General features: G+C 34.4%; 1 protein-coding gene across 2 annotated transcripts in view; it reads right to left on the reverse strand.

The window, feature by feature from the left end:
- ARPP21 (cAMP-regulated phosphoprotein, 21kDa) overlaps positions 1-19,972 on the reverse strand; it is a 155,322-nt gene that overhangs the window by 84,816 nt on the left and 50,534 nt on the right. For both annotated transcript variants that reach the window (XM_011965166.1, XM_011965168.1), the window contains 4 exons: positions 19,710-19,769; positions 18,858-18,998; positions 2,446-2,554; positions 453-554 (listed from right to left, as the gene is read on the reverse strand). In XM_011965166.1, coding sequence (XP_011820556.1) covers positions 453-554; positions 2,446-2,554; positions 18,858-18,998; positions 19,710-19,769 — 412 coding nt within the window. The remainder of the gene's footprint in view (positions 1-452; positions 555-2,445; positions 2,555-18,857; positions 18,999-19,709; positions 19,770-19,972) is intronic.

Genomic DNA, 19,972 nt, shown 5'->3' on the forward strand with positions numbered 1-19,972 from the left:
TTTGCTAAGAACCCAGACAACACTCATTGTATATGGATGTGTGTGTGAGATAAACAGATTCTTTCTTCTTTGTAACTCTTTCCCCTGTACAATGTTGTTATTAAAAAGAAAACAACCCTAGGTAGGTAATCTGTTGGCTAATGTGGAGGTGAAGGCATTTCTTCAAATCTGACAACTGCTCTCTGTACTTAAGGTCTGTATCACTGACCAAAATCATACCTCTCTATGTGTCCCCACCAGTCATATCCTAAGAACATGCCCAAACCCTTGGCTAGGTTTCTATCACTTCCCTGAACCAGATCCTTTTCCAAAATCACCTCTAGTTTTCTTCGGTTTGATTTGTTCTTTGGCTCCAGGCTTTTTATTCCTGCCACCTCACTGTCTGGGGAATGAGGAAGCCTTACTGCTGATGGAAGGAGTGCACTAAAGAGGCAATTAAAACAACTACTCACATCGTGTGCAAATATTCTCTCCCTCACTCTCTGATATTCCTCTTCTCTCTCTTCAATTGATTTACTTCGTCTGTCATCTCTAAATGGATGCATTCTGTTTTGCTGAACAGAAAAAAGAAATCAGGAGGGTTATCCAAGTTGCGTTGTTAGAAATCTGCGGTTAAGCAACTGTCAGCTAAGAATAATAAATGTTCACTTAAACAAATGGAGCCTGAAAAGTCTCATTCTCTCTGTTCCCTGAGGAGGCTGTGTTGGGTGCATGTACCTAGTGTGTGCATGACATGCAGTAGTGAGAGGTGTTTGCTGCTGCTGGTTGGTTCCTCACTGGATGCAATAGCACAGGTGTTTCCAAAATGAGTTCACCTCACTGTGCCTCAGGTATTCAGCCAATTCACATACATGGTGGCTCATCACTGATGGACTCTGTCTCTCTTGCTTACCTGTGTGGTTCTGACACCTCAGAAGGAGGTAGAATGCTGGTGAAAAAAGAGGAAGTGGCTAGTTCAAAGTGGCTGAGGGAAGAAATCATTTTGAAAGCTTGGGGACTGGAGAAAAAGCAAGTGAGCAAAGAAAGTAATGAAGAGAAAGGAAGATGTGGACACTATCACTTCACCTTCTATTTTGTGTTCTTCATTCAGTGACTGATCCTACGAATTGCATTTAGCATAGAATGAATGACCCCAGGTTTACAGGCTAAAATTTAAAAACCTGTTTGTTGACAAGAGTCAATACCAAGAACTCTAAAGTAATGCTTCAAAGAACCCAGCATGAGGACTGTTCTTTATCCTATTTTCTGAACTACTTCCTGAATCTTAAGTCTCCTTCCATCTATTCTTTCCATTGCTCACAAACTGCTCTGCACTAACCACATCCATCCATCCACTCAACAGACACCCACTAAACATGACACAGGCACGTGTTTCATAGTCAACAGGAGCCATGGTGGAGCTTGGTGGTAGTGGGAGGAAACGAGATACAAATGATGAACAAGTTTTCAAAAAGTGCGTCAGAGATGCACATACTGGCTGAATGACTCACTGAGAGTGATTAAAATGGTAACTTGAGATGCACATTGTCTTACCTTTAAAAATTCTAAAGCAAAGTCATTTTCAAAAAAATCTATTTTGATTGTCAGAGACACAAAGTATAATTGTAATGGCATTTATATGACTTTCTATTGTTATTATCATTTAAAAATTTGTGGGATTTTTTTTTTTTTTGCCATTTACTTAGCTTTCTTCTAGTCACCCTGGATCCCACAGCCCCCATCTAAAGAAGAGATTTAGTAAAGCCTCTTTACTCCTGTCCAGGTACCACAAATAAGGCTACTCTAGAACAACATAATGTTTTGTCACAAGCAAAATACACGAGGATAAAGTTCTGCTACACTTCATGCAAAACAAGCAGACAATTTACATGGACCATAAAACATGGGAAGGAGAGGGGATAAAAGACTAAAACATGAACTCAATTCTTTTCTGTGAAGACTTATTTTAGGATAGTTGCAAAATCCACCTGTCCTCACCATAACAAGGTTTGTTCTTTACAGCTACACCGGTTGATCATCGGTCCGTATTGATAATCCAGCTCAATTTGTGCACAACTGAAGGACAAAGCTGTAGGGAGTGGAACGACTGCCATAGTTACACAGACATCTGGAAATGCGACTGACAAAGCTTTACTCCACAGCTCGGAGCCTGTGGCATCCCGACCCCCCCAGACATGCAGCAGAAACTGCGCCAAGCACCACCCATGCAGCCCAACACAGAGCCATTGCTAAAGCAACCAGGACATTTTTTTTTTTTTTTTTTTTGCTACCCATTGAATGCCAAAGGGGGAGGCAAGGAGGAGAAGGAGGTTGGAGATCGGACAGTGGTATCAGAGGCAGGGGAGGATTGGAGGGAAGGCAGGGACAACAGAGGGACGACAAGAACATCAGTCAGCCCACCTTCAAAAACAACAATGTCAGCCACTCTCAAACTTGAGAACCAACCTGATTGTCTTCTTTATCAATACTAGAGTTATCTCGCTTCAAGATAAACCGCTTCTGGGATTCTTCACCTTTTTCATCTTTTAAATGTTCACAAAACCTTTGCTCTGGTCTGCCAGCAAAGTAAAACATATCAATAAAAAAGTTTTTTCCCCTTGTTTAAAGTTATTTCTTAGTGTTGTTCTTCCCCCACAGTGTCATTTAACTTAAAAGTTTACAAGTGGTTTTGATATTAGAGTTGCTGGCAATATACAGGTAGGTAATGATATGTCACTTCACATGTTGTTAGAATACTTTTTGTTGTTTTGAATTTGGGGTCTTGTTTGCTACATGCTGCTCATCATGGCTGAAATTGAGAAAAAAATTTAAAGGCCTTCCTGTATATATTGTATAGATGTTTTCTTTAGTTATTTTGACTTCTATTATTCCTGAATTCAAATAACTTCCTGACCATATTCTCAAACAAATATACATGTTTAGAACTTGACAGTAACATATTAATTCACCAATGTCTGGAAACCGACAGAATGTCTTCTATCACACCTTCCCTTTTAAGAGTCTTTGGACCGTACAGCGAGAGAGGATCACTTAAAAACTATTTTCTGTCTCCTCCAATAACAAACGCTCTGGAATCTGACTCCAGTAAACTCTGACACTCTTGACCATGTCTTGTAAATCAGTTCAGTAATTGGAGAAACTGGAGGTATTTAGTTTAAACAACTTAATGGCTGATTAGCATGGGGAAAATGCTTCAAGCAGTTACACACTATTGATTAGTCAATTGATTTTTTTAGGTCCTCTTAATCATTTGGTATTATTAAAGGAAAGGGCTCCATTTCCTTGTTAATTTCCCACAGTTGTCATTGCAGACCACAGAACTCAGTGAATGATCTGGACTTGGGTTCATCCACAGAGGAAGTGCTAAAACGTTTGCTTCTGACTTAGACAGTTAAAATTTATGACTCTCATTAAAGGGTCTCTGTCATATCTGATGTATTACTTCTGAAGCCTAGAAGGTTTTCTGTCCCTGCTGGGTTCATTATGCTTTGAGTCATTAGGAAGCCACTCACAGAGTCTGTTGTGTAATGTGAGTGACCAGTAATTAAGAGAAACTTATCATTTACTCCTAGCTCCAAAATAAGCAAATAGCACTTTGAAAATAAAGAAGTTTAAATGTATAATTCAAATCTTGATGAGAAGCATTCTTTCTTTCCTTAAATATGTGTACATAAATTGTAATAATATTGATGAGCAGACAATAGCAAAAAACTGGAATAGTATCCGTTAGAGTTTTGTAAACTGAGTATAATTTTTGGAACATGGTGTCAATATCTTATTCAATCCTTACAATAAAAGTTCGGTGCAGAAGCAAATATTTTTTGCCTCTTTTAAAGACAAGGAAACCATCCCTCCATGCTTCTTTTGATTTCACGTTTATGCATTTGCCCAGTAAGCCACAGGCATCACACAGCCTGGTCACATCCTTCCAGAGACTCAGTTTTGTTCCTCTGTATTGTACACAGTGGGCTGAAGACCCTCAAACTCAAAAATAAAGAACCAAAATCCTCCAACAAATTATCCTAGTTTTCAATGTAAATGTTTTCCACCAAACTTAAAATGTAACCAAAAACCTGAAAGTGCTAATACGACATATTGAAATTACTATTCTAGAGAAGTAAACTTGTACTTTACAATGAAAAGGCCATTTACAGTAGATAAATTAAACATGTTTCAGTGTAGCATAGTCACAAGACACTTCAATTTCTTATTACACTGTAAAGATATTACAGTGTAGACTTGCAGGTCCCTGTAAACACTAGCAATTCTCTAGATTTTTTTAAAGCATTCCAACATTTTCAACCAATACTTATATGTTGTTACACATTTTTTTTTCCATAGTAAGTGAAATTAGGATGCTGACTTAAATACAGATGTTGATTGTATCAGTACTATTTTGGTGTCTTCTAATATCCCTAAGCTCTGTAATCTGATAAACTCTAGCTAAGTGAAATGATTTACTAACTTCTAAATTTACAGAAATTTTGTTTGTATTTGTTTATAATAGTCTGTAATTGTCCATTTACAAATAAAATGATCTCAGAATGTGAACTTTCTGATTCATGAGCATAAAGTGAATTTGTTATAGATTGACTTATTGAGGTTGAAAAGCATTAAAGTGAGATTCCAGCATACTAACCAGAATCAGAATTTAAGTTTCATCTCAGTACAGACCTTGTCTTTTTTAAATACTTAAGTCTTAGTGCCTAGAACCATGCCTGGTACCTGAGAGGCATTTGGCTGAATAAATAAATTAACCAATGTATAAACAAATGAACATTTACCACAGCTATTCATAAATCACTATAATTCAGGGACAGACAAAAAAGTCACTTAATAAGATATAAAATTTTAAATCCTATAATTATACATCAGAAGAGAATTTGGTTAGTAGGAGTATACATTCAAATTTAGAACATTAGTAAGATCTTTAAAAATCAGATTTATGTTTCTATTTATATCGACCAAAATTAATCACGTTACAAAAACAAATTTTTTTTTGTTTTAAGTCGGAGAGTGTCTCTTGGGAAGACATGAAAGTGAAAATGAAAATTTTGGCTTTCCTAGTTTGGGAACTTCTCAGTTTCAAGTGTCATTGTAACTTTAAAACAGCTATTTAAACATTATTTTAAAAATATCATTTCCATTTCTTTGTGGTAGTCATTTATTTGTTTTTTATATATTTAGAAAAAAATGCATCTACAACAGAACTAAAAAGTAATCAAAAGGCTTATTCTAATTAATAATGTAAATATTATTTAGAGCAAAAATATTTCCCACTGACACAAATTATGCAAGATGCATCCTTAATAACTGCATTTCAAACACCTTAGGATTTTTTCAAATACTGGAATGTAATAGTTCAAATTATTAATCCTTTTATATTTTTCCAGAAATATTGAATGATCATAGAGTAACTATTAGAATTTTGCTTAAAAAATCAAGTGAATCTAATAAAATTTTTCTAGGTTGATTTGATAGAGAATTGTTTATGATTATAGCACTAAAGAGCAAATTTGCAGTTTAAACTTATGCAAACTGAGGCATATACCTGAAGTATTGCAAGTGATTAGACTAAAAATTACTGGTAATGTACCATTATATTGTAGCTTTGAAAACTCAACTCCCTTTCACAGTTAATTTACCACCATAGCAATATTATTTCTAAGCAATAAAATGAATAGAACTAAAACAATGTATTGTAGACCTTTATTTAAAATGGTAATGGGTAACTTTTAATGTATTAATATGTGAATGTAATTACATGAAAACATTCTCAAAACTGCAAAAGGTTGTGGTATTTATCAAATCAATGATGACTAGACTTTACTATATATTTTACAGCCCTGCATCATTCATGCCTAACTTCTTTTTCTGGTAGATTTTAGTACATACGGTATCATTTCTATCTTTCTCTATATTATCATCAAAAAAGCATGGAAAATAAATGTAATGCTCATTCTAGGTGAAAAATACTTTCTTCTTCCGAAGGTAAAATATGTTTTTCCACAATTTGTAGCACATAACTACTGTGAAACTTATTGTTCATGTGTAGTGAATAGCACTGGCATTTCTGGTCAATTTCTTGGCAACCCCAATGAAACCTTTGAAAAGTCAGAATTAATTATTCATTGTTCCTTAATTAGGCATAGTTCATGAATTGAGAAACAGTGTGGCTGAGTGAAGATAATCAAACTCTTGTCTTCTAGTCATTCAGTTCCAGTTTTAGTTTTTTTTCCCCTCGAAGCTTGAAATAGATGAGTACCTATTATTATTATTGTTTTTAATCTTTCTTATCTTGAAGTATTTTAATAATTTACCTTACTGCCAGGTTCTTAAGACCGGATTTATTACTTTTCTTCCAAATAGTTAACCTTAATCCTTCCCTTATTTTCCAAATATAAATGAAGAATTTAATTCTACTGAATATGTAGAGTCATAGAGAGAAGTCTTGAATTTCACCCTAAGTAACTGAAAGGTGGTTATCAGTATGCATGCGTATCTCAACAAATAAAAGTTTCTATGCACAACAGTACAAAATATGTTTATGGTGTAAGACACCTATCAAAAGCATTTTAATAATCAAACAAATTAGAGAAATCTAATGACACTGTTCCCTTAATATTTCAAACATTTTCAATTAAAATATGTACATTTTGGATGTATTTTATTGAAAATAGGAAAGTCTTATGCTCTTCTTTTTAAATAAGTGTATCTCACAATTTGCATTATCAGTTTGTCATCTCATACCACTTCGTTTTCTTTTAAATGAGACTATTATACCTTACAAACTTAATATGTGCAGTGCTAAGTAGCCAATGTTCTTTATTAGCATATTTCAAACTCTTGTTCCAAATTTTGTAACACCCTTGGAAAATTCATTTTATTCTTCTCTGCTTCTACAGTATACTGTATATATAAGCAGAGGCATGCAAACCAACTCTTTAACTCTCCTTTAACATAAGACTTTTGACGAACAACAACATTAAGCACAACATTTAAAAACAACATGCATTTGTAAGACATCTCTTACACTGGCACCTCTGCTCTGGCAAACAATTTGGCTATGTGGATTTGGAGACTTAAACATTTTAAAATATTTTGTCTTGACAAAGTGGTTCCATTTTAAATAATGAATCCAAAGAAAATAATAAATGAATGCAGAGTTCTATCATTCACAACAGCAAAATAGCGAAAATCTATAGTAGATTAGGTAAGCAATTTAAGGTATGTAATGTATGATATGTGACTCTTTAAAATTATATCCAATAATATTGAGTAACACAGAAAAGCAATTAAAAATGTAGATATGATTTGATCATATTTATGTTGAAACTATAATATATAAGAATAATAATGCTAGGAGTAAGTATGTCTCATGGTGGGATAACAGGAAATTTTACTTTAAACCTTTTATATACTTGTGATTATGAAAATAATAATTATTTTATAACAACAAAATGATGAAAATTATTAGCTTAAAAAGATAGAAAAACAATTCAACAACTTAGTAGTGGTTTGTACCCAATTACTGGATAATAGATAATTAAAATATTCACATACTTTGGATATTTAGAAAATATTCTTTCATAGCACATATTATTACAATCACCTAAAATAGGCATTAGATATTTTGTTTTGTCAAACCAATTCTCAATTGTTCCACTGCACTGCTACTTTTAAAAATACCAGATTTTTTTTTTTTTTCCTGAGACGGAGTCTCGCTCTGTCGCCCAGGCTGGAGTGCAGTGGCCGGATCTCTGCTCGCTGCAAGCTCCGCCTCCCGGGTTCACGCCATTCTCCTGCCTCAGCCTCCAGAGTAGCTGGGACTACAGGCGCCCGCCACCTCGCCCGGCTAATTTTTTGTATTTTTAGTAGAGACGGGGTTTCACCGTGTTGACCAGGATGGTCTCGATCTCCTGACCTCGTGATCCTCCCACCTCGGCCTCCCAAAGTGCTGGGATTACAGGCGTGAGCCACGGCGCCCGGCCAAAAATACCAGATTTAATTACGCTTCCTGCTTCTAAGGCCTTCTAGTATATGTAAACCACTCCTACCCTGCCACTCACTCTTTTTATTGCTATGTCCTTTTTGATCTGTACATATAAAAACATCCATTTACTAATGATAATATAAGGATAATAACTAAATAATACTGTCCACTCTGAAGATCTCTTTTTTCTTATCTATAGGAGAAGACTAAATAATGGTATTATAGAAAAAGATTATAAGGATAAGAAAAAAAAGGGGAAAACATGAAGTTTTAAAAAGGGAAAGTAATCACATGCAATTAAGACCTGGTATATTATATACTAGGTTTGTGAGCTTGATTATCTATATTAATCGTGGTGTTGGCAACAGCACATAAGAGTCACACACGTCAGATAGATATACTTAGCTTAGCAAAACAGATTTATTTCTTCAAATTTACCTATACATTTAGAATTTCCACAAACGAAAAATTATGTCTACAATAGAAAAATTACTTTATAGAATGCCAATTCTTCTAAATGATATGTGGATGATCTTATATGAATTATCTATGAAATACTGTGCACATATATTTTAAAATATGAGGATAACATCAAATATATGCCTAGGTTCTTGAACTTATCAAAACATTTCAAGTTTTACATGGGGACCATTTTACAGATTGTTTGGCCACTATGTAAAACTTGAAATGTTTTGGATTAGCCTAAAATTGATGATTCCACCAAATAGCAACCATTGATTGATTCATCATCAATCTCAATCATGATTAAGATTTAGGATTAGCCTAGGACAATTTTAGGCTACTTAAATTTTCAAAAACTCTAGGGTACATGTACACAGCATGCAGGTTTGTTACATAGGTATACATGTGCCATGTTGGCTTGCTGCACCCATCAACTCATCATTTATATTAGGTATTTTTCCTAATGCTCTTCCTCCCCCAGCCCTCCACCCCTAGACATGTACCCTAGAACTTAAAGTATAATAAAAAAATAAAATAAAATTTTCAAAAACTCCAGTGGTATCTTCTAAGTAAACCTATAAACAAATAATCTAATGTTAATCTACAAATGTGATATTTGGTTCAATATATTTGATCATGTACTTCTCTCTGGTGCTACTTTGACAGAAGAGCACAACACTTTGCATGCTGAATTCCCTTCCAACACTGAATTGATGATGAGTGATTTCTTCTTCGGCTCCAGGATACTAATTTCTTGCAAGTCTTCTAATCTCAGGCTTTTCTTATCAGTGGTAATAAACTGAATAAAGTCAGGGCTAGATTATTGGTGTACCTTTTTTTTTCTTTAAATTCTCCACCCTTCCATTTCAGTGCTATAATAACACTGAATGATAGTAGCATTAACACATACAATGGCTCAAAGTTCCACTCCCTGAAAACAACCATTGAATTTTAATACATAACCTAATTTCTTTATATGAAATGGACATGAACTAGCATACTGTATTTGAAATAGCAATAGTTTCAATAACTAAAATAGTTTCAAGAATACAGACATAACACTGAGAAACAAGCCTAAAAACGGTTATGTCTGTTCAGCTCTGCAGCTCACTGTGCGACTTTTCACAACATACTTAACCTCCTAGAGGGAGAGCACTGTTGTTTGGTTTCTTGTAAAAAAAAATAGAAAATATAACAGTTAACTTGCTTGGGAGGATTACATAGATGCACAATAATGCAAGTAAGCTACCAAGCCCAGTGCTAGGCACTAGTAATGCACTTAATGAATTTTATAAACTATTGTTACACTGTTCATATTTTTTTGAGTAGAAAAAATCTAAAGGCAAAACAATGATTATTGATTCAAAATTTTCCTTAGCGTTAACCTTAAGTAGGATTGATATAATCTGTATTATAATACTCAAATAATGGATTGATCTGTGTTTTTCCAAATATGGTAGTCATATTTTTCTGAAAGTGATGTTTTCTTTGGAAACTGTTCAATATAATTGTTGTTGTTGTTGTTGTTGTTTTTTGAGACAAAAGGCTTTTCGTTTATACGTTGTGATGTTGTATAAAAAAGTATTCCATTGAAGCCCATATGCAAATACAGTATTTCAATCCCAGTGAAGGCACAGTTACTAGTGTAGTTTACTTGATAGGGAATTGCCAAATATTTTTGGTATGTGTAAATAAAAGCTATATGTATATATTTTTCATTTTCCTGGCTTGAAGTCCAGAAGGCGGGAAGTAAAGTTTGAGAAGTTAAAGGCTAAGCTCCTCTGAGAATTCTGTGGTACCTGAAGGACTGTACATTGGAAGAAGTCAGGTTGTGGGATAAAATGTGTTACATAAATGTGCTCTGCTCTTGATAGATTCCAATTTATTGTTTGAAGAGTTGTACTGAACATTGAAACATATTATTATTATTATTATTATATTCATTCTACATAACCAGACTCTCACCTACAAGTATTCTCTAAGACTTCCAAAACTATAAGTGCAAAAATGACTGTCAGCCCTACAGGAGGATTTATAAGAAACAAGGAAACCCTCAGGTACTGGGCATAATTCTGCTGCCTATAGCAAGCAAAGATGCAGATTGAGGAAATTGAGTCACAATAATCTTGATTCTTCCAAAACTATTATACATTTAGGACAATACTATATGCAGTAGGTATGTATATGATGAACTTTTAACTTCTAAACTGTATGAAACACAATATGTATTTACACACACAGACACTCTTGTAGTTACACACTATTGTATTCACACACATACACACACACAGTTTTGATCAAAATTGTCATGGCTCCTCAAATAAACCATGAAAAGAATTAACATGTGCTATAGCCTATACTTCTTATGTTCAAAGCACAGTACTGAACACTTGAGAAATGATTTTCATCTGACATAATTTAAGAACATGAAACAGAGTTTTGTGTCACTTCTAAGTATGCCAAGGCAATTATGAATCCAGTGTGTCTGGTGATTCTGGAGACTTTTTTTTTTTCTTTGGCATCATGGTTTTGTCATCTATCTTAGTACTGATGTTGTTTAATTTGGTTCTCTGCTCAATTTTAAAGGCAATAAAATGCAAATTTGAATTTTTATAAGTGAATCAATAGGTACGAGTTAAAGAACAGTGCTTGGTTTACTTCTCTTTACTTTTCATCATTGTTTGAGAGTATTAAGCCTATTAATGCTAATTCCTCTTTCCCTAACTTTAGGACAGGAGTCATGGCTGAGTGACAATAGCACTGAATTTTGATCTTGGTCTTCTGTGAATTGACTAGATAAGATCAGAGATGGATCTCAGTTTTCTCTCCTGTAAAATGGCTTAGCTTTATCTACCTAGGATGTCATGAGCAAAATAGATAAATAAATAAATAAAATTATTAAACATATCATGACTCCACAGATAATCTCTATGAAAATGTTATATGAAGTACACTATGTTATAGAATGTATATACATGTTTCATTTCCAAAATAGTTAATTATACATTCACACACAAAGGCCCATAAATAATTTCAAATAGGGAAAGTAATACCACAAACTTATGTTCCTTCTTATGGTATATTTCTGGTATTTACCTATGTCATCTACAGAATCTTACATTCTCTGAGGTATTTGAGAATAATAATTTGGAGAAAATATAATATTTGAAGAAAATGACATGGAGTTTGACCAGTGTGAACAAATAAGTCTCATTTTGAGCCTGAGTATAGATCAAAAAACGAAGTGTCTTGCTCAGCAAATAGTTTCATAGTTTTCCTGAGAACAATGTGATTCTTAGGTTTTCTGATCTTTGGCAACTAGTCAGATGATTTTTCACTGCCGTTCCTGTAAAAACTGCAGAGTAAATTTACCATGTTTAGAAATGACAGGATGCCAACCAACCACTCATAGATTTTTAAGAGGCACTTAAATAAATTGATGCTTGGTCTTCTTCAGGGATGATTAAGGGAGCATCCACATCAGGATGCTGCTCAGTTTATTCAGAGCCACGCACATTCCCAGCCAAAGGAAGATAAATATAATAAACATGGAAGGAAAAGCATGTTTTGCTTTATTTTGTTTTGTTATAAATGTACTTAATCACCTGCAGGGAGTGAAATGCTTAAGGGCCAAACACCAAGGGTTCTCATTTTCAGCTTTAGCCTCTTCAGAAAACTAAGCACAGCAGACGTTCTGTGACCTTGGCATACTGCTATCCACTGTTGTCTGGGTCTACCCACTGAGAAAGTGGAAAGTCCCATGATCCTTCTTGCTGATGTAGTAATAACTATCCATCACTTCAGGGGTTCTTAATAAAATCAATTGGTCTCCATTGCTCTATAGAGAAGCTTTATTTAGTTCTAGAATGAGTTTCATGGCTTTTATGATTTACTAAACAGCCAACTCAGTCATCCTTTCTGGAACATACAACAAACGAACTGCCATGGTCACTACCCACCACTCACCACTCGAGGCAAAATACCCAGGCTCACACTTCTCAGGATCACTGGCTATGTCCTTGGGCACTTAAGGTATAGCCTCAAACCAATGCCTTTGGGTCACTATTTTTGTTTCATAGTTTCTAGGGCCTGTATCCACTCTCTTTCAGTGGATTTGCTGTTTCCTTTCTTTGCTCTGCACTGTCAGAGCAGGGGATTTGAGGCAATGACAGTGGGTGGATGTGAAAGACAAGAGAAAAAAATGTTCAAGAGATGACAATCTTTTAACATGAAAATTATCTGGGATGAGTTAAACAGTTCCTCTGACATATGCAAAAACATTCAGATATACATGGGATTCTCATTGCCTGTGGCTGATCTTGGCTTTTTGAAAAACACTTGTGCAAGAGGATGGTTTCTAATCTCCAATGGCACACTCTAAGTGTGCATCCTTTCTCTGGGATGAAGAGGAAGGTTAAAAATATATCTAACAGAACAACAATAAACTGCTTTGTGCCAAACACAGAAAATGAGTAAAAGAGAGAGAAACTGAAGATCAGAAAGTGAGAGAAAAAGAAGGGCAAAATTTCTTACATAGAAAGACACATATATTTGTGGCATTTAAAATATTTTGATAAGATCACTATTCATATTTTTAGCGTAAATCCTAAATATAAAAAAATGTAACATTATGTGGAGTAAATACATTATAATTATAATTTATAATATCAAAATAACATGGACCCTAATACCTTCACCCTAGCAAGGGTCTCATTCATCATCATCACCTAACCTGACAGCTGACAAAAAATTCCATCAAAAAATAAAAAGTGTCAGGGCAAAACATATTTCTGGCAATCTACAATGGGATAGAAGACAGGAACTAACTAAAGGTGAAGGAACTAACTAAAGGTGAAGGAACACAACATGGAGGGCCTCTCAACTCAGAGACTCCATATGTTAGAGGAGTCCCAGCTATTAAGACCCAATTTGTAGACCAAAAGGTGTGGTTGGAGGCTACTGGTCACATACACAAATCTGTTCTTACTCTGGTTAGCTCTGAGCAACAACAAAAATGCAGTGCTGTGGAGGAAAGGTGACTTCCTTTACTAATTCTCTAAAGTGCATCAGTTTGCTCAGGTGACAGTACCACCTTGAACTGTTTCCCAAATGAACACAAATATTACTTCCTACTTCTCATAAATGTTATTCTAAACTCCAGCCCCATGCCTTGGTGACAGCAGCACTCACCCAAGTCTTTATACTCTTGGTCATTTCCTCTTGAATATATCCCATTAGTCAATACCAGACCTGTCTTTCGAAAGTATCATGTTATGCACATCAAGTCTCATGTTCTAAAGCTCTAAGAGCTGCCCGCCTTCAAGATTCTATTCATTCTTATGTAGCCTTCAACTGTCATTGACAATATCATTGTCTCCATATTTGCCTCCAGCCAGTACAGCAATATTTTAAAGTCTCCTGGATTTGAGGCCAAATATCCTGAATTAGCATCCTGCTGCCACTGTGCAGCAGTGTGACTTTAGACAATTCACTAATTTTCCTTCGGTACGTATTTCTTCAGTAAAGTTAGAAAAATAATTTTAAAAAATCCTTTTCATTAGGTGGCTGTGAGAACCTAACACAACCCTCTCAACAAAATGCCCAGCTCTTAGTAAATGCTCCAAAAATGTAGATATTATTATCTCATGTTCATTTACAGCCCATACTCCAGTTTGCCATGTATCCCCCTCCTCACGATGTTTGTTTAAGTCTTACCCTTTCTAAAAGTCTTCCTAAATGCCTATTTGAACCATGAAATGGATGGGCAGGTAGTCCCCAGTGAATCTGCTATATACGTTCTGCTGGATATTTGATACAGTGTTCCTTCAATTATGGAGCGATTCTCTAGATATCTGTTACGTGTCTACTTTGGATCTACAAAGAGTTGCACTACATGTTTCAAGTTTTAAGAAGACTGAGATTCTGAAGTTCTTCCCCCATCTATAACCATAGCGTAAAACGTTTGAGGACAAGAATCCTATCTCGTAATTTTTTGTGTGATCACCGACCCTGAAGTCTGTTGTTGGTGAGTTGTAGTTGCTGGAAGTGTTTTCAGTATCTGGAAAGTTTTGTCTGTGTATATTATATGACTGCAAAAACATAACATCTCTGCTCTTATCAGGTAAGATTTACAGAAACCTGGAATGTATTAATGTAAAATCTCTATAGACAGTTGACTTTACTTCAACTATCGTTCCATCTTGTCTCATTGCTTCTCACTGCACCTAATGCTCTTGTAGATGTGGCACAAATCCATGGAGTTGAACAATCAGATTGCTGTGGCAGTAATTTTGTAATAACAAAATAAATAGGTTCACCCTCTTGCGAACATAATTAATAAATGTAGCTTTTTCATTCTTAGAATAAAAGCGTGAAATGGGGTAAAGCTTAAATTTTTATATTTATTTAAACTTCATATTTATTTAAACTTTATATATTATATATTACATAAATATATATCATATTATGCATAATATCTAAATATATATTTAGATATAATTAATATATATATGAATTCCTTCAAAAAATCACATCTTGTGGCAGTAATAAGCACAGCAAATCTAGCAAGACCTATCAAGTTGTAGGGAGGTTCCGTTACTTAATGATACCACTGAGTTAATCTTCAAAAATATCTTATCTATCAATCCCTGTTTTCTATCAGACAACAAAGGACTTAAAAGGATTACAATTTTCAACCAATCCAGGGACTCTTCTTGAGGACTCTGCTCAATATTTTCTGGGTATTTTTGTTTTAAGAGAATAAGATTATTTAAAAACATCTTTTTGATATTAGATACATTGGTTTAGGTCCCAGTCATGCTAACCATTGCTTCTCTGTAAGCCCCAAATTAAAACCCAGTTTGTGCCTAATTTTCTTCTTCTGTAAAATGAAGTTTTAATTATTATATTGTAAAGGTTTTTTTTGTATTAAATGTAATAATATACATTTACCTCATGTAATGTATATTATTACAAGACGTAAAGTGGTGAAATGAATAAGCAGTAGGCAATGTTAGTGTAAGTAAGGGATGATATTTAACAAACAGAAGTATATCCTGAGATAAGTTTTTTCATCATAAAAGAGCAGATAGATTATATCTGGGTATATTATTGAAAATACTAGAAGTCAGTGCAGTACACACACATGTGTAATCCTCACAGAGTATATTGTTATGATCTTAATATTTTGAACTTCATGTGAAATTCTTTCTTCTCCATGAAAAACCTAACCTTCTCAAGTCACATTCTATAGTTACTTCAACTGCCTATTACCTAGAAAATCAGAATTCTGGGAAATAAATTCTAACCAATAAGGAGCTGAAATAGTTACAATTATTTAAACATCAATGTCAGGGTAGTATTGAAGTGTCACTGAAGAAGAAAAATGTCAGAGTAGTATTGAAGTGTCACTAAAGAAGAAAAATATAAAAGGAAGGTTTTTTTTCCCTCTACCTTTTAGTAAACAAAAATACCCTCAATCCACATTTTTCTGCATTTCTCTCAGGCTACAGTGTCATCAAAATATGCATTTCATGTGTTTACATTGGAGTAGCATTAAAACTCTAGACATTGAGAAAGTATTCCCCAAACACAAAACTCACATGGAACTCTCATCTCAGTATTGTCTCCTTTAAATAAATGAAGACATTTCAATCCAGAAATAGTTTGAAATTAATATGGTTCTCCTGACCAACACATGTTGATTGCCCTGATAAGACAATTCTGAAATTTTTCACAAAACCAAAAAACCAGGACACCTAGAACTTGAATAGAATGTTTTGGGTATAATGTCCGATTTTGAACTTCAACCCCAAAGAGCATGGCAACAGACTTTTAAAATCGAACCATAATTTTCCACAAAACAACACTTCTTTTCACTAAAATTGATGACAATGACTCAGGTTCTGAAAACTGTGATTTGTTCCTATTTGGATACAGAAATTTAATTCATCCTCTTTTTCCGTGTGCTAAAATACATCAGTTATCCACTCCAGCCTCAAGAACTACTCAAATAGAGGATGAGCCACCACCATCCCTCAAGAGCCACTCAAATAGAGGATGGTCAGTGTAGTTAGAATAGAACAGTAGAACTTGACAGCTGTGAATTGAACATTGTTGAGCTCAATACTTCAGTAAATACCTTAAAAGTCCATGACATACAGTTACTTGCGTTTTTTATTTAGGCATGATTTGCTTTGACTCATGAAGGGGTCTCTAAATGGTGGTGTATAAGAGTAAGGAGTTAGCCAGAGGCTGAGTCCTGGTCTTCCTGTTGTAGCAACTGTACCTTCAAGAGGGTGTTCTCTGCACACACTTACTTCTAACTCTTCCTAAAGGTGTAAACATATGGAGTCTATTTTTAAATGGCCATTAAAAAAAAAAAAAAAAGGCTGGCACTCTTCCAGAAGTGAAAAATTCTAGTAATATGATACCTACTACCTAGAAAATAAAAGTTTTAAAGGAGAAATTATGTTCTCCAGTGGTATTTGGAACTTGCAGGAAACACAAAGATTTAAAAAGAGCTGATCAATAGAAAGTTCTAAAATCATATCAGTGTTCCACATCTGCTCTATCCAATAGCTGCTTGAAATATGGCTCACCTGATAGAGGAACTGAATTTTAAAGTTTAAATTTTATATAAATTTAATAAATGTGAATCGAAATGTAAATAGCCATATTTGGCTACCATACTGGGCAGATCAGGTTTAGAACCAGCATTCAAAGTTGACCAGGAGTCTTGATATAATGCTTAATTTTCTCAAAGCCATTCTCCAAGGGAACATGTCTAAAACATATGGACTAGTATTTATGACTATGTGATTGCAAAATTGGTGTGAATTAAAAATAAATCTACTATCCACCAGTTGAAACTGTATCATATTTAATATACTTGAACTATGGAGTTTTCCATGTTTGCTATGACTTTATAGACAGAGAAGAAGAAAAAAATCAAAAGGAAGTAGTCAACTGCTTTTCTATTTTGCAGTCAGCATGTCCCTGCATTATGATATCTAAAAGCCATTAAAAAAATGAAGAATAAGAAACAACAACACAACTATAACAACAACAAAGAGTATTTGATGGAGAGGGAAGATATAAAGGATTTTAAAAGTTATCTTTAATTTTTACTACTATTCAAATATGAGGCACATGTGTAAACAATCAGGTAAAATAGGAAGCTGATAATTTTTAAAATGTGTTTTGCTAACACAGTAGAATGCAACTACAGGACTGAATGGTTCTGAAACTTCAAGGACCCTTAAACATGATTCCGTTCAAACTATCCTGCAGATATATAAGTAATTTGAAGCCCACAGAAGTGGAGTGCTCACTGTCCCTGAGATAATAATAATAGCCATGCTTGGTCCCAGATCACCCAGTTTGTGCTCTCTTCACTATGACTTTCCCCTGACCTCTGCTGAGCACAAACTGATGCTTGAATTGAGAAAGAGCCTCATCTCCATCCCCACTTGTCCCAAACTCTGGTGAGCAGAAAATATAGAGTATTGTAACCATGATACTCTGCTTGACACAAAAGCTCCCTTCACTAACATTCCTAAAGAGCACGCAATTTACAGTTTACCAAGCACATTGTGAAAAAAGAAAATTATAAAAATGGATGCTTTCTGTGGGCCGTTTTTTTAGTTTAACATGCCTTTTGTTATAGAAGTGGCTTGTACTGTACTCAACAGATATATAGGTTCAAGAAAAACAGCTCCAAGCTTCAAAGCAAATGACTACTCATGTTATTATGCTTCTGGTGACTCAAAGAAACAATGAATAGGTATTAAGATAAAAACAAACAATTACTTTAAAGGGAAAAAACTTGTCATTCTCTTTTTAGAACTAAGTCTTAGATGTTTCATGTAGCTCAAAACTCTCATTTTACAGGTGAAAAAATGGAGATGGCACATGTTAAATGACTTGCTCCAAGTCACACAACTAGTAAGTAGAATTGGGTTTTAGAGGCAGGACTTCTGCCTCTAGGTTAGATAGATGTCTAAAAAGCAGAAGAAAGAAGAAAGAAAATAACAATTATTCTGTGTATGTCATGTTCATTTAAAAATATCTGTTGTTTTTAATTTAAGTTATATTTTGACATAAAAGTTTTCACAGCTTTGTTTGTAATTTCACAGAGTACTGATGGAAGAAAGAGAATTATGTTTCAGGAACTATGTAAAAGAGCAGGAAATAAATCCACTTTATTTTCTGAATTTTATAAACTTTCTTGGTTCTCAGATAATCATCTACAGATAAATGCCACACTACTTCTGATAAGAGCAAGAGATAAATAACATTGCACATTTTAAATGTCATGTACTGTGAATTTTATACTGTGATCTAATAAATGAATCCATAGGAGAAGAAGAAAACGCTAAATAAGTACAGTGATGGGGCTTACATTCTGGTGCTGCTGGTCTTGTTGATGATAACAGATTTTCCTGTTTGATCCACATTGTGATCCAATCCAAAATAAGCTGCCACTCGATGGACAAGCATCCTCTGATACGATGACATCTGAGGGAACTTTTTATAATGATTACTGGAATATAATTCAAGAAAAAGTGGAATCAGCATTTTCATTTTTTGCCCATAGTACATTTTACAAGTATACACACAAAACTATCTCTCTGCCATCTAAACCACTAAGCCTATTGCATTTCTGGCATCACTTAAGGTCCTAATTTCCAGAAAAAATTTCTACTTATTACAGATGTATTGATTATGCTATAATAAGCATCTTTGTTTCATTGTTGCACATTTCTCTTGCCAAATAGAATGTCATGTCTGTTGGACAGTATTGCATTTTAGTCCATGATACCTTATCACAGGACAAATGATGTGACATAATACGTGATTGCAGATGTCTATATGGAGAGGTGTCGTTACACGGTTTACACTGAAGCAGCACAATTATTTTCAGCCATAACTGACTGCAGCCAGCTGGAGCCCATTAAAAAACTATAATAAAAATGAAAAGGGTCTCTTCTTGTTACAGCTACTCTATGCTAATCAGTGGCCCACTGTTTATAGCCATTTTGTGAGGAATTTAACAAGCAGAAGCACACAGGGTCCAAGCAACAATTCTCATCAGCATATAGTTCCTAACTCCAATAAAGTCTCCATTTAACAAATCAAGGAACATATTAAACAATGTTTTATCTATCCCTACATCTTTCCAGAGTGGATAATTTAACTCCAGTACCAAAGTAGGATACATCATCAAATTAACCAGCATTGCAGTTTCACGTACTTGTTGTCAGCAATGAAATCGATAATTTCCTGCTCCATTTTCAAAAGTATCATCCTGTCCCTGCAAAATAAATGTTAAATGTAAAAGATTTTATGTATGTCCGACTTCCAAAAACCTAAAGAATTCATTAAATGTATGGAAAAGATTAATGTATGCTGCTACAAACTTATACCTAATTCTTCTTCGGAATATGCTGACCATTTACATATTATTTCATTTCATTCATTACAAATTATTTCATTATTTAAGAGTATTCCTTTGTG

This window comes from Mandrillus leucophaeus, unplaced genomic scaffold, assembly GCF_000951045.1.
Source record: "Mandrillus leucophaeus isolate KB7577 unplaced genomic scaffold, Mleu.le_1.0 Scaffold717, whole genome shotgun sequence".
Classification (NCBI taxonomy): Eukaryota; Metazoa; Chordata; class Mammalia; order Primates; family Cercopithecidae; genus Mandrillus; species Mandrillus leucophaeus.